Source organism: Chelon labrosus, assembly GCF_963514085.1.
Source record: "Chelon labrosus genome assembly, chromosome: 6".
Taxonomy (NCBI): domain Eukaryota; kingdom Metazoa; phylum Chordata; class Actinopteri; order Mugiliformes; family Mugilidae; genus Chelon; species Chelon labrosus.
The window spans coordinates 28,452,659-28,466,024 of record NC_140342.1 but is presented as its reverse complement, the minus strand read 5'-3'; the positions used below and the strand labels follow the sequence as shown (position 1 = coordinate 28,466,024).

Here is a 13,366-nt window from a genome sequence, read left to right as displayed (position 1 = left end):
CAAAACACAGAAATCTGAACTAGAATCAACTCAACAGAGACATTAGTCTGAGGAGGGAAGATCCCTTCCTTCCTTCCTTCCTTCCTTCCTTCCTTCCTTCCTTCCTCTTCCTTCCTTCCTTCCTTCCTTCTTTCCTTCCTTCCTCTTTTAAATTTTCCTTCCATCCTAAGTTCCTTCTTTCCTCCCTCCCTTCATTTTTCCTTCCTTCCTAGGTTCCTTCCTGTCTTTCTTCCTCCTACCTAGGTTTCTTCTTTCCTTCCTTCCTTCCCTCCCTTCCTTTCCCCTTCCTAGGTTTCTTCCTTCCTGGATTTCTTACTTCCTTCCTTCTCTCCCTCCTTCCTTCACTGTTTCCTTCCTTCCTAGGTTTCTTCCTTCCTTCCTAGGTTTCTTCCTTCCTTCACTGTTTCCTTCCTTCCTAGGTTTCTTCCTTCCTTCCTAGGTTTCTTCCTTCCTAGGTTTCTTCCTTCCTTCCTAGGTTTCTTCCTTCCTTCACTGTTTCCTTCCTTCCTTCCTTCTCTACCACCATAAATAAATCAGATCCTAACATGTGAGAGTGTTTCCATCTCATGTCTCCAAGTCAACGACCATCTGTTGATGGATCAGCTGATCAGCTGTTTCACAGGTTTAATCTGTGTCGTGTGTCTCAGATCAGTGAGGAGCTGGAGAAGGTGAAGCAGGAGATGGAGGAGAAGGGCAGCAGCATGTCTGACGGAGGTGAAGCTAGCGTCTGATTAGCATAAATCTAACGTCAGCGTTGTGTCCCTCCTCTTCTAAACCTGGTCCCGTGTTCGTCTCCTCAGCTCCGGTGGTGAAGATCAAGCAGAGTCTGACGAAGCTGAAGCAGGAGATCGTTCAGATGGACGTGAGGATCGGCGTGGTGGAGCACACGCTGCTGCAGGCCAAGCTCAAAGAGAAGTCCAACATGACGCGCGACATGCACGCCACCAACCTCCCAGAGAACGCCGCCACAGGGCCCTTCGCTTAGGAGGCCCAGTCCCCACCACCCCCCCCACCCCACGGGGCGCTGCCACAGGGCCCTTCGCTTAGGAGGCCCAGTCCCCACCACCCCCCCCACCCCACGGGGCGCTGCCACAGGGCCCTTCGCTTAGGAGGCCCAGTCCCCACCACCCCCCCCACCCCACGGGGCGCTGCCACAGGGCCCTTCTCTTAGGAGGCCCAGTCCCCACCCCCACCCCACCACCACCGGGCGCCGCCGGGCCCTTCGCTTAGGAGGCCCAGTCCCCCCCCCCCCACACACCGGGCAGCGCCGGGCCCTTCGCTTAGTGGCGCTGCCACAGGGCCCTTCGCTTAGGAGGCACAGTCCCCTCCCACCCCACCCCCCCCCAGGCGGCGCCGGGCCTCCTGAGCCTAAACCAGAATAAACATCCTGACCTTCTCACTGGAACTTTCACCTAAAAGTCACATATTTATCTTTATTTTTTATTCACATCATTTACTTTATGTTTTATTTATATGACTGTAAAAATAAATTTTGATACAACCTGAAAAAACGTTGTAACGTAAATAATAATTATATTTAAAAATATATAAAAAAGATTCTGTTATTTTTTGAAGGTAAATTTTCCGTTAAAAGAAAAAAAAGCCATGTTTTGTTTTGTTTTGGGAATTTTGGGGGAAGTCTGTTGTCAAGGTAATGAGACGTAAGTAACCCGGAAGTGGTGTTTTGTCCTTCAAAATAAGAGTGGGCCATCTCAACACTAAAAGGTGAGTTATGATTAATCAAAGTGCTTTTAATCTTGAGACACAGAGAAACTACATTTATCCATGACAATGTTAAAGTCTGACTCATCTGTGATGTTTTATTTATTGTCTCATATTTCTTTATATTTTATCAGTAATATTTATATTTATCAATTTGTTTTTACTGACTGTACAGAGTCAAAACTTTATATAGTTTTACATATTAATGAAGATATCAAACATAATCAATTAAAAACGACCTGTTAATGAATAATAATATTAATAATATAAACATATGGATGGTAGAATTGTGTGTTCTTTATAATCCGTTTGTTTCATGTGCTTTTACTTTGAAGCGCCGTGACCGGAACCTGTTGTTTGTGTGTGTGTGTCTTTTAATTTGACAGCTCTCCCGTCTCTTCCGGTTTGTAGGCGAGGCTCGGTGACAGCTGCGGAGCTCAGAGCTGCAGACTTCACTTCTTTTATTCAACCTGAGGAAAAAACATAAAACTAGACATTAACGGTTAAAACAAGTCCCAACAAAAGAAGAAGAAGGAAGAAGAAGACTATTAAACAGCCGAAGAAGAGTTTTTCTTGACTTCCGGTGGAGGAATCTGGAGGAAAACAAAGTGAGTTCAGCTTTGACCCGTTATCTTTTCTCTTTGTCTGGTTTTATGCAGATAAACCTTAAAATGTGTATTTAAAATTATAGTAAAAACTAATTCTGTTACAGTTTATATACATTTTTAACCAGTTTAATAATTTTAAGACATTTATTTTATGCAAATAAGGATTACAGTCATTTGGCTACAAATTAAAAAACATTTCCTTTATGAATAATATAACAAATAAATATTTATAAATGTTTCAAGTGAATTCTGTGTTATAATAATGAAACTACAGGAATGCAGCTAAAAAAATAGGCTGAAGCATCGATGAGTTCATTATATCAGAGAGAATAAGGGAATTAAAATGTTTAAATAATAATAATAATAAGATGTTAAGAGAAATTAAAACACTATAACGAGGATAAATGATTAGAAAAATACAAGACAGTGTTTATAATGAACTTCTGAGCATCTTAAATGTTTAATAATGAGGATTAGATGAATATTAAACAGGAATATAAGATGTTAATAACATAATTAGATCATTAAAGACACCACATATCTAATCAGCCTCTATAAAACATAACTTCATGGAGAATAACCAGTAAAAGGCTTTAACCATGCTGAGGTTCAGGTGTGTGCAGGTTGAGCTTCACATGGTTTGATCCATCTTTGTGTTTCCTGCGACGCGTTTTCCTCCAACATCAGCAGCTCCAGCTTCATAGACTGTTACTGCTGCTGCTGCTGCTGCAAGGCATGCTGGGAAACACAGGACGGGACGAGTCCAGTGAGACACATAGAGGAGGGGGGATCAGTTTAATAAAGAAATAAAGACATAAAGGGATGAAGGAAGGAAGGGAAGCCACCTGATTATATTATATTGTCTCATCAACAAATATTTTTACCATCTGATGCATAAATTATTAATTAACCATCATAAAAATGTTTTGTCACTTATAAAATGATTAAATAATGTGAATATTAAACTAATCTATGTGTAAAGGGCCATAAAATACTTTTATTTCTCCAAATTTGCATTAAAATCTAAACCCTGATGTTTATACAGTGACATTAATGTCATTTTAACTGTAATTATTTTATTTTATGGATTATACATCAGTGCCTTTTCCACCTCTAAAGTATTAACTTATATCGTCTTCCAGCAAGAATTTATTATTTATTGTCTGAAACGTGTCTGAAATGGTTAAATTAACAGGGATTGTTGATTTATTTAAATGTGTTCTGTCTGTACTTTGGTTCAGCTGAGGTTGTTTTTAAATGTCCTGTAGAAATAAACTTTGACTTGACTTCCATATTCTCATGTAGTTGACTAAAATGACGTCTGTATCTCATGAGAAACTGTTTAAATGATATAAATTGAAAGTTAAGAACCTCCAGATAAAACTTTAATTAGTTTTGAAGGAATTCTTCATGAATATTAACACATTTTGTCAGTTTCTGTTGTAAAACGTGAGAATAAACTGGATTTCCTGGATATGTGACGTCATCAGATATTAATAGTTTCAAAGTAAAAGTTGTATTTTCACAATTAAACAGTAAAATCATGGATTTTATGTCAATGCTTTCTAGGAAAACTGACATAAAGTAATTGTTGTCATGTGGCCTCATCATGTAATTGAGTTTACAGAGAAAACAAATCTCTTTAAGTTAAAAAGTGTTTTAAAATCAATGAAAATCAGACCAGTTCACCAGATCATTGTAGTTTTTATGCACAAAGAAAATACAAACACACTAATGTCCTGCTGCAGAAAGTTAATGATAAACGTTCAGCGTTGATTTAAAGCCTGAGCTTCTCTTTAAAGACACGTCCAACATGTAAATAAGGTTTTTATTCATAAAGAGAAGGAGAATCAGACGTAATCATTCAGAGGAACCTTTTCTTATTTGTTAAAATCACATATTCATGAGCTCAGTTTGCTCATGAAGTCATCAGACTGGTTTTACTGCTCGTGTTATAAAACACACTCAGGTCTGGAAAACCTGCAGCGATGGAAAGATCCTGAAGTCATGATACAAAAGTCACCAACTACATGTTAGCAGCGTTAAATGATTCCTACAGCTCAACTGAAGATTATTTGTTTCTCTAAGTTTAAGACAAAAAATTAACAAACTAGACGTCAGAGAAGAAGAAACTCCCTGGACCTGGTCATAATAAATGTGTTGATAATTATAATTCCTCAAGAACCTTAACCTAAGTGTGACGTTCCTGTTTGAGGAAGCTGGAGTGTTCTCAGATCTGACAGCAGACGAAGAGTTAACAGGAAACATGAGCTCAGAGTCTCAGCTCGTCTGTTTTTCTTTTCTTCTTCTACATTCAGTTCTCAGGCGGCTGCTGCAGGATGTGAGGAAACCTCAACAGAAAACTGCAGCGTGACGCGACACAGAGACAGTTACAGGTAAAAACAACAACAACTAAAACTGTCCTGCTTTAGATGTGAACTAACCTTAACCTGAGTTAATCCCTCCAGCGCTCAGACTGATCAGCTCTGTGAGGATTAACTGAACTGATCAGAGTTTTATCTGATAACTAACTAGTGTTGTGTCTGTAAAGCCTCATTCTTTATATTTAACTGTGTAAACTAACTGTAAACAACATGACTCTGACAGACGTGGATTCATCCGCCACAGAAAATAGTCCCCAATAGAAATAAACAGATATTGATTCATCATTAAAGTCAAACTGCACAGAGGCCGTCCTGTTCTGTTCTCACAGTTTTGTCCTGAGGGTCAAACGTCCTCCTGGACCGTCCGTCCCCACGGAGCAGGACAGAGACAGCAGCCTGTAGCTAGACGATGCTGCTCGTCCTATTTATGGTCCATCACTTCCTGCAGGGACAAACACTTTGAGGAAGTTGGATTTATTGTCAGCTGATTTAAAAAAAAAAAAAAAAACACTGTCTACAGCAGAAAAGAAGAGAACGATGTACAGAGTTTAGTGTGGTTGTTTTATAGTGGGTTGTGGGGGTGATGATTGGGGGGTCGGGGGTTATTGACTGTAATAAAAGTGTCCTCCTGTGTCTCACGGCCCGGTGTCGGGTTTCTGATGTCTTTCACAGATCAACAGACAACGAGACTCTGCAGACAAACATGTCTCTGTTCTTCTCTGGAGCCGTTACAAGTACGTCACCGTCACACAGGAATACCAGGGGCCCCAACATAACCCCCCCCCCCCCTCCCAACCCCATGAGAGAGACCAGTACGACAATAACGAGCCGTTAGAAATAGGGAGAAGACTTCTTCTTCTTCTTCTGTTTTAATGGTGGCTGGCTAGAGTCAAAGCTGCTAAAAACTGAAGAAGAAGAAGAATCCTGTGTCTAGTCTAATGTGTAGAATGAAGTGAGTCAGACAGTTAGTTAGTAACTAGCTGAATGTGGATGTTTGGTGAGGTGGTCTGGTATCATCCAGTATTACCACCTTGAGTCAACAGCTCAGATGGAGACAGCGTCAAGGAGAAACATCTTCCAGAGAGGGTTAGGGAGTTTATGGCAGCGTTGGATGACCAGAACATTTCTGGAGTAGAGAACACAAGGTACCAGCTACCCTCTCCACACTACATTAACTTTGACTGGAAGATTTATTGGACTGAATCCAGTCCACTCTAGGAGAAGACAAGGAAGACAAGGACAGACTTTAGGAAGACACAGGAGACCAACTCTAGGAGAAGACAAGGAAGACAAGGACAGACTTTAGGAAGACACAGGAGACCAACTCTAGGAGAAGACAAGGAAGACAAGGACAGACTTTAGGACGCTACAGGAGACCAACTCTAGGAGAAGACAAGGAAGACAAGGACAGACTTTAGGAAGCTACAGGAGACCAACTCTAGGAGAAGACAAGGAAGACAAGGACAGACTTTAGGACGCTACAGGAGACCAACTGCCGTCACATTCCTGCTCAGCTTTTATCTTCATCACGTCACCTCCTCTCAGACGACTCGTTCAAGTGTCGTCCTCAGGAATCATCTGTCTCTCCGTGCTGATAAAAGTCTTCTTTATTTAGAAACCTAATCGTTGTTCCTTCGTGTAACTCTGAGTCTTTTCTAACGTCTGTCCAGGTTCGCCGATAAAGCGAAGGTTACGAGCCAGTCACTGTCAGAGGTGAGAACATCAACTTCAGTTCCGTCCCGTTTAACAGATGCTGATCCACAGAAACTAACAAATCTATCACCGCCTCCTCTTTTCAGCCTCGACGCCTCCCTCCTCTCCCCCGACTCCTCCTACGTCTGCTACTCCTCGGCGGACGGCGGCGACCCCTGCTGCTGCCGCCGCTCGCCGCGCCTCCTCACCAACGGCTACTACGCCGTGACCGAGGACAGCTTCTCCTGGGACGACGAGGGCAACGTGTCGCTGACGCCCTGCAAGACCAACGTGTCCTACAAGGAGAACCTGGTCAGGTTAGAGACGCGTCTTCTACCTTCATCGGTCCTAAACTTAATCTGTGGAGAGACGTGGACGTAGCGTTAACGTCTGTGTGGAGCAGTTGGACAGTAGTTCTACAGAGACCCTGGTCTCTATGGGCAGGACAGACCTCATCCACCAACATCTTGACTAGAACTGGACCCAGAGTTTATAGAAAACACCACAAAGGTTCTAGTAAAAATAGAACCAGGTCCATTGTGCACATTATAGAATCCATAAAGATATAAATGTTGTAGACACATGTAACTCCCCCGGGAAACAAGTAACTTAGACATGAGACATATCATTACGAAGATCCTATTCCATAGAAGATGGCCAAATTATATTTGTTATCTGTAGTACCATCATTAGGCCACTAGATGGATCAGAATGACTTGAAACTGAGGCACAGGACTCAGATTCTGTTAGGAAAGGCACCATGTGGTGCATAGCTGATTCAAAATCAACTATCAAAATGAAATAAACATTTAAAAAAGAAAAAACACAAGCATCTGTTGGATTTTATGAAATATTAGGAAGAAAGTTTAGCTGCCTGTTTTATCTGTTAGCTGAGGCTAGCTGTTAGCTCCAGCTCTGTCATGTTTCTGACACTAAGAGTCTTTAAATGTTTATTTTGACAGAAAAACAACATGAAAGTTATAATTAGTTATCTAACTATTATCTCTCACTACTTTCTAACGTCGCTGCTGAATGTATGTGACTTTCTCGTTACAAAAACAGGCTCAGTCATCTTTTAAACATCCGTTGATCTTAAACAAACAGACTATTTTCAGCGGTGGATTAATCCACGTTTAGTTCTCCAGTAGCAGGACGGTGTGTGAGTGTGTGTTATTGGGAAATAGTTTTCTTTGAGCAGGTAAAGAGTTTTTTTCTTTATGATTACTAAGAACTTTAAAGAGTGAATTTATTTTTTAGGTTTCTGGTTCCCAGTTTGCAGAACATCCAGCTCTGATTCATTAAAGAATCTCTCATCACAGCTTTTATCTGTTTATTTTTCATTATTAAAAAGTTTTAAAATCTCCCAAAACATGCAGTTAGCGTTAGCAGCTAGTCTTTGCTCTAAAAGAAGCTGGAGCAGCTTGAAAGACTCGTCCTCTGTGTTTGAGTCCAGAGGATTAAAGTCACATCAGGGAGAAACGCGAGCGCACCTCCTCACAGCGCTGAGGTCATTCTCAGCGGCCAATCAGAGCGCGGCGCGGCTGCAACATGTCGTGCAGGTTTCAGAGCTGTAAATTCCTCACGTCTGAAATCAGCCGTGTTCAGGCACCGGGGTGTGATGTCATCAGTCACGGTTGCTAGGAGACGCCGGTGTTATTGAACGGCTCGCCGTCAACATGTGGAGAGGTTTGTGTTTCACGAGCGTCAGATGAGAAGTTTATTAGTTTCTCTGTTCAGATGGAAAATATAAAATGAACTAAACCGTTAAATGACGTCTGGATTCATTGAATTCATTTTTCCTTGCTCAGGGTTTTCCGACGCAGACGGAGGCCTCGTAGCTCTCTGGTTCGCCTGCTCAGCGACGTGACAGAGAGCTGCCAGACGTGGCTGGATGAGAAAGTCTTCAGAGGTGTGTTTGGGACGGGACAGAACCAGAACCAGAACCAGGATCATGATCTGGGTCTGGACCTGGACCTGGACCAAGACCTGGACGGGACCATAAGGAGCCACGGAGGCCCGGCTCTGCTGGACGAGTCGTCCTGGTCGTCAGGACTGAAGAGCACCGAGCTGGAGGACAGCTGCTGCTTCACATACGGTCAGCTCACCCAACGACCATGCTTTTATTTTGAAATGAGACAAGACAAGATGAGATGAGATGTTTCTTTAAATGTTAGCAAATAGAAATCTGTGAGACATGAGATGAAATGAGATAAAGTGAGATTAGATTATTGACTGTTTACTGATCACAGAGTGTCAACGGAAACACAGAATCAGTACAAAATGTATAATATAATAAAAAATAAAACTCTAAATTACTAAATAATAAATAATGAATAGATGTGAAATTATTTGCTTTATATTCAGACCCTTCATTTTAACACACAGGTCAAATATTGTGATTGATTTAATAATAATAATAATAATAATGAAATATTCCGTCTTTCCCTCTTTCAGACCCCACCGAGGTCCCGCCCCCTCCCGACAAACTGGCCCCGCCCCCGACGCCGATCATGCGGGAGGAGATCTGCTCTGAGATCTGTCAATCAAAGGAGCGCTTCACTCAGTCTCTGGGCGGCCTCTCTGAGGTCCTGCCCCCCTCACCGTTCTACGCCAACACCTGCTGCTGTCAGGCCTCACCTGAGGAGACAGGTGAGCTCCAGCTGTAGATGTTTAACAGGACAACGCGCCGTTAGTTCTATCACTGATCAGCAGGAACCTGAACGAGACGTTAAATAACTCTTCATGTTCATTTTGTCTGATTTAAATGTAGTTACTACGACCACACTTTATGTTCTGCTTGCTTTCCACAGCTGTTTTGATCACTTCCTGTTTTCCCTGATTTAAAAAATAAAGCGACGTTTAGAGGTTATTATGTTAATAAGTTAAGTAACGACATGTTAACGTGTTGTTTCACCTACATGTAGAAAATATGTAAGAATCCAGAAACAATAGCTAATGGATTGAGACAGCTAACGTTAGCGACTGTGCTAGCTGACTACTGTTACTGCTCTGTCCTTTACCACATTAAGCCCCGCCCCCCAACGATCTGATTGGCCCGGCAGATCTTTACAGGAGCAGAATCAGCTTTCAGGTTTTCCTCAGGACTCAACAAAGCGTTCGTCTGATTTCATTCGTAACCGTCTGGTTCTGATTTGTGTCTTTGTTTGTGTTTCAGGGTTCACGATGAAGGCCCTTCTCCTCCTCGTCTTCGCCGTCTTCATCTTCTCTGCTCTGTTCTCAGGGTAAAGCATCATTTTTTTTTTTACTTTAAAGCATCATTTTAAGAGCAGACTGGTCAGTTTAAAAAGCCAACCTGTTAAAAACCAATACATACACCAGCTTCTTACTCTTGAGAGGAGGAGGAGTTGAACCGGTTCAGATCCACTCTGCCACGGAGACATTTTAAAATAGAGAATCTTTCTATTGATACAAAAAAATCCAAAACAACCGACAACAAATGCAGCTGATAACGTTTTTGTTTTATTACCTTTATTTCCTTTTGACCCTGTCCACACGTTTCTCCATCAACTATCCACCACATGGTGACTCACCTGATAGAATCTGAGCCCTGTGCTTCAATCTCATACATGGTCCTTGGGCTCCATCTAGTGGCCTTATAGTGATACTGTAGATATGATTTAACCAAGACCTTTGTAGCTGTTTCTGTGAACGCTCATGGTTCCATTCTGGTTGTGTCCTACGTATAGAAGTGATTAGATGTGTTAATGTTTCCTTTTCTCCTGCAGGTCTTTGTGGTGGAGCACCACCGTCACATCCACTGTGTTCATGATGATCACAGCTTTTATGTGTGAGTATCTGTTAAATCTGTGGAGCTGAACGTCTGCAGCTTTAAATCCGGCTGAAATCAATCTCTCTGACGCTCTGCTCTCTTTCAGTCGTGACCAAGTCTGGTCCGATGGGCGAGTGGAGGAAGGCGAAGACAGAGGTGAGTCTGAACGTCTTCTGTCTTCTTCAACCTGACGAGAAGAAACAAAGCTAACTCTGACTCTGTGTTTCAGGACATCACATCAAGGAACGAGTAAACAGGAAGGAAGACGCTGGTGTCGGCGCTAACGGAGAGAAACTGGAGGAAGAAGAAAAAGGTCGGACGGGACTCGGTAGAAATATTATGTTAGTTCTTATTCACTTAACTGTTTGCATGTGAGTTGAAGGTAAAGGGTGAAAATAGCTCTGAGCTCTGGAGAACATTTCACAGCAGCGTCAAAGTCTGTTTATTAAGAGGGAACACGTCTCCTGAGCCCAGTTTAAAGATTAAGCATGTTAGCTTTATGCTAATGCTAACTGAGACAGTTCAGGTGAATGACGCAGGAAAAGAAAAGTTTTTAAATAAACCAGCATCATGTTTAATCAAAGCTGCTGTTAAAGTGCTGAAGGAGCTCAGACACAAAGATACAGAGTTAAATATAAAGATGTATTTTAATCTTCTGTCGTTAGTGTTTGAACTTGGCTGTCAGAGGTGACCAAACATCAGACTTTTCATGTCTGCAGAAACAATTCAGGTTTAAACTGTAAAAAAAGAAAAGAAAAACACACTAAAACTACCTTCTGTTTCAAATAAGAGCTGTGACTTATATCTGCAAAAACTGAGGAGTTTATTTATGAACGCAGGAGACAAACAAACGTGCCATTTGTTCTCCTGAAGAACCTGAATGAAGAGTTTGAAACGCAGCAGACGTTATTTGACATTAAAGCTGCACCAGCTTACGTTTTATTGTGAAAGTTTACAGCAGAATATCTGAGTAGAGGAACAACACTTTCAGACATCCTAGTGACTGTTCTTTGTGGTTTCTGTTTCTTTCTGAGCAAATAATGATCAACATGATCTTTATTTACAATCACTGATGTCGTATGATTGACAGGTTAATGGGCGGGGCCACAGATTAAAGGTGCTTTCATCCTCTAAACTAATTCATAATAAACTAACCGTAACACGGTTTTAATTATTTTAATCTTTAAAACTGAAGCAAGAAAAACTGGAGCAAATGAATAAAAAGCTGCCAAACTTCAGCGTTTTCTTAATGGACGCTGGTGCAGCTTTAAAAGTTGGTTCTCTGCAGCGTTTTGTGGTGAAACTCTTCTTTTGTTAAGTGCCTTTATGTCGGCAACACAAACGCTGACTGATATTAATAATTAAATTAAATGATAACAGGGACGCATGAGAAGCTGCTGAACCGTTAGTTGTGAGCGCTTGATTCATCCTGCAGGCCGTGGCAGCCGGGTGGAGCTACCAGGTCACACAGGACATCAGTCAGCAGCACATTAATCAATCAGGGGTCAGCTTCTCACTTTCAGTTTTAGATATAAAGCTCTTATTTTGAAACGTTTGTCTTTGAGGGAGCAATAATTCCAAGATATGGAAGGAGCCAGGGACGGGGTTTGTGGATTTGAGTCTTTGAAATAATCCTCAGATTCATGTCTGGTTGGAGATAAATAAATATTTTCATCAGGAAAAGTTTGGCAAAAAAAAAATAAAACACCTCGTCCTTTAGGACTTAACGAGGAGTTGGACCTCATGAAGGATCATGTTTGGGCCACGAACCTCTGCCAAGGCCGAGGAGCTGGAGCTGATGTGGGATCAGCTGTTTATGTTTAATGATCGTATCAGCCAGAGGAGCAGAGGAAGCTCTTCATGTGGTGATCATCATGCTGCGTTCAGGTCACGTGGGGATTAGCAGTCTCCATCATCTCAACCGAGGTGTGTTTGGTGAATATTGCAAAAGTCCAACGTTGTACGTTTAACGGACGAGCAACACTTTTCCATCTCGTAGGACGTGAACGCAGCATCGGATCTGTGTCATGAAGGTTTAACATCTGGTCACACCAGAAGGGTAATCTGGTTAGCTAACGGCTAGCATGCTAACGCGCCTGGAACATGCTAGCTTTGATTGGAGAAAGAAGCTAGCTATCTTTGTAATCGTCATTAAGAGGCTTTTTTACAATTTTAAACTGAATTAAACGTTTTAAATCAAAATGAGTCAAAACTCAACAGATTTATTAAGATTTATATTTAAATGAACAGATTTTTCAACGCTGGTGTGACCAAACTGTCTCCGTCTGAGTTTTATTAAGTGCCAAATTTCTTTAAGATGTACGAGTTCAGGAACTTCGTCAGTGAACAAAGAAAATCAACGTATTACTTATTTTTCCATTTTTAATACCGCTCTGCTTGACTTTGTATTTTAAGCTGCACTTCGAATCAATATTTTCTATAAACGACGGATCAAACGGTATCGCTCGTAGTCTTTAACTCACTACGAAGCTTCTTTTTTAGCCTCTTTTAGCTCCTGGTTTTGGATTTTACGACCAAAATAATCATATTTGTTCCTCGGTTGTCGGAGGAGACCAAAACGGAGCCGATATCGCAAACTGTTGATGGATAATGTACGTGGCTAACTCTGGCGCCCCCTGGTGGTCAGAAATCTATTAATGCAGCTTTAAAGGAACAAAGTTTATAAAAGGTTTATAAAAACCATCTTGTTTTCCTGTGTAGTTACTGAACATGTTGTTAATAGTGATGTATATAGTTGTTGTTTTTTTATCTCCATTGACTGCACTTATTCCCGTAGGTGGAAACGTGATACTCTGCTTGTGAGGGCACTTATCGTATCTGTTCTATTATTGTCTTCATGTTAATCAGCTGTCCTGTAAAACTGTAAAATTAAACCTTAACAGACGCAACCAGACAAAAAAAAATGTATTAAATGATATTATTCTACATATTTAAAATCTGTTTCCAAATTAACAAAAGGAACAATGTTTATTACAATGATCGGCCTGTAGATGGCGCTGTGTTTTAAGATTTAACTTTACAGTATTTTGCGTATCTTTAGATGTTTCTAAGTGAAATCTGTAAATGTTTAGTTTCATTAAACACGTCATGAAGGCTGAACCGTGTGTTTGTGTCTGTGTGGCAACGGTCAACGGAGGTCAATGTGTCTC

At 41.3% G+C, this 13,366-nt stretch overlaps 2 protein-coding genes across 4 annotated transcripts in view; both read left to right on the top strand.

Annotated features, from left to right (window-relative positions):
- Positions 1–1,172, top strand: part of ift57 (intraflagellar transport 57 homolog (Chlamydomonas)) — an 8,454-nt gene extending 7,282 nt beyond the window's left edge. Inside the window, exons 10-11 of one of the 2 annotated variants that reach the window (XM_084545689.1) lie at positions 648–714; positions 801–1,172. In XM_084545689.1, coding sequence (XP_084401815.1) covers positions 648–714; positions 801–985 — 252 coding nt within the window. In that variant the 3' untranslated portion in view covers positions 986–1,172. The remainder of the gene's footprint in view (positions 1–647; positions 715–800) is intronic. The other variant, XM_084545690.1, reaches the window with a different exon arrangement.
- Positions 1,173–2,138: 966 nt separating this feature from the next.
- On the top strand, positions 2,139–13,299 carry tmem71 (transmembrane protein 71). 2 transcript variants are annotated; one of them, XM_084546202.1, is made up of 11 exons: positions 2,139–2,330; positions 4,656–4,726; positions 5,387–5,448; positions 6,385–6,427; positions 6,514–6,723; positions 8,215–8,501; positions 8,861–9,055; positions 9,582–9,648; positions 10,153–10,214; positions 10,303–10,352; positions 10,426–13,299. In XM_084546202.1, exons 3-11 carry the CDS (start codon positions 5,418–5,420, stop codon positions 10,447–10,449), a joined length of 969 nt encoding a protein of 322 aa, XP_084402328.1. In that variant the 5' UTR covers positions 2,139–2,330; positions 4,656–4,726; positions 5,387–5,417; the 3' UTR covers positions 10,450–13,299. The 2 variants fall into 2 exon arrangements, with proteins under 2 accessions (XP_084402328.1, XP_084402327.1); XM_084546201.1 differs by having other exon boundaries at positions 4,649–4,726.
- The last annotated feature ends 67 nt before the right edge of the window (positions 13,300–13,366 follow it).

What these genes read in the sequence shown, in the direction of transcription:
- tmem71 (XM_084546202.1), top strand. Translation starts at nt 5,418, where the DNA reads ATGTCTCTGTTCTTCTCTGGAGCCGTTACAA. An exon ending in CAGCTGCTGCTTCACATACG is followed by an intron (nt 8,502 to 8,860) that starts GTCAGCTCACCC and finishes TCCCTCTTTCAG; the next exon opens with ACCCCACCGAGGTCCCGCCC. An exon ending in GATGATCACAGCTTTTATGT is followed by an intron (nt 10,215 to 10,302) that starts GTGAGTATCTGT and finishes GCTCTCTTTCAG; the next exon opens with TCGTGACCAAGTCTGGTCCG.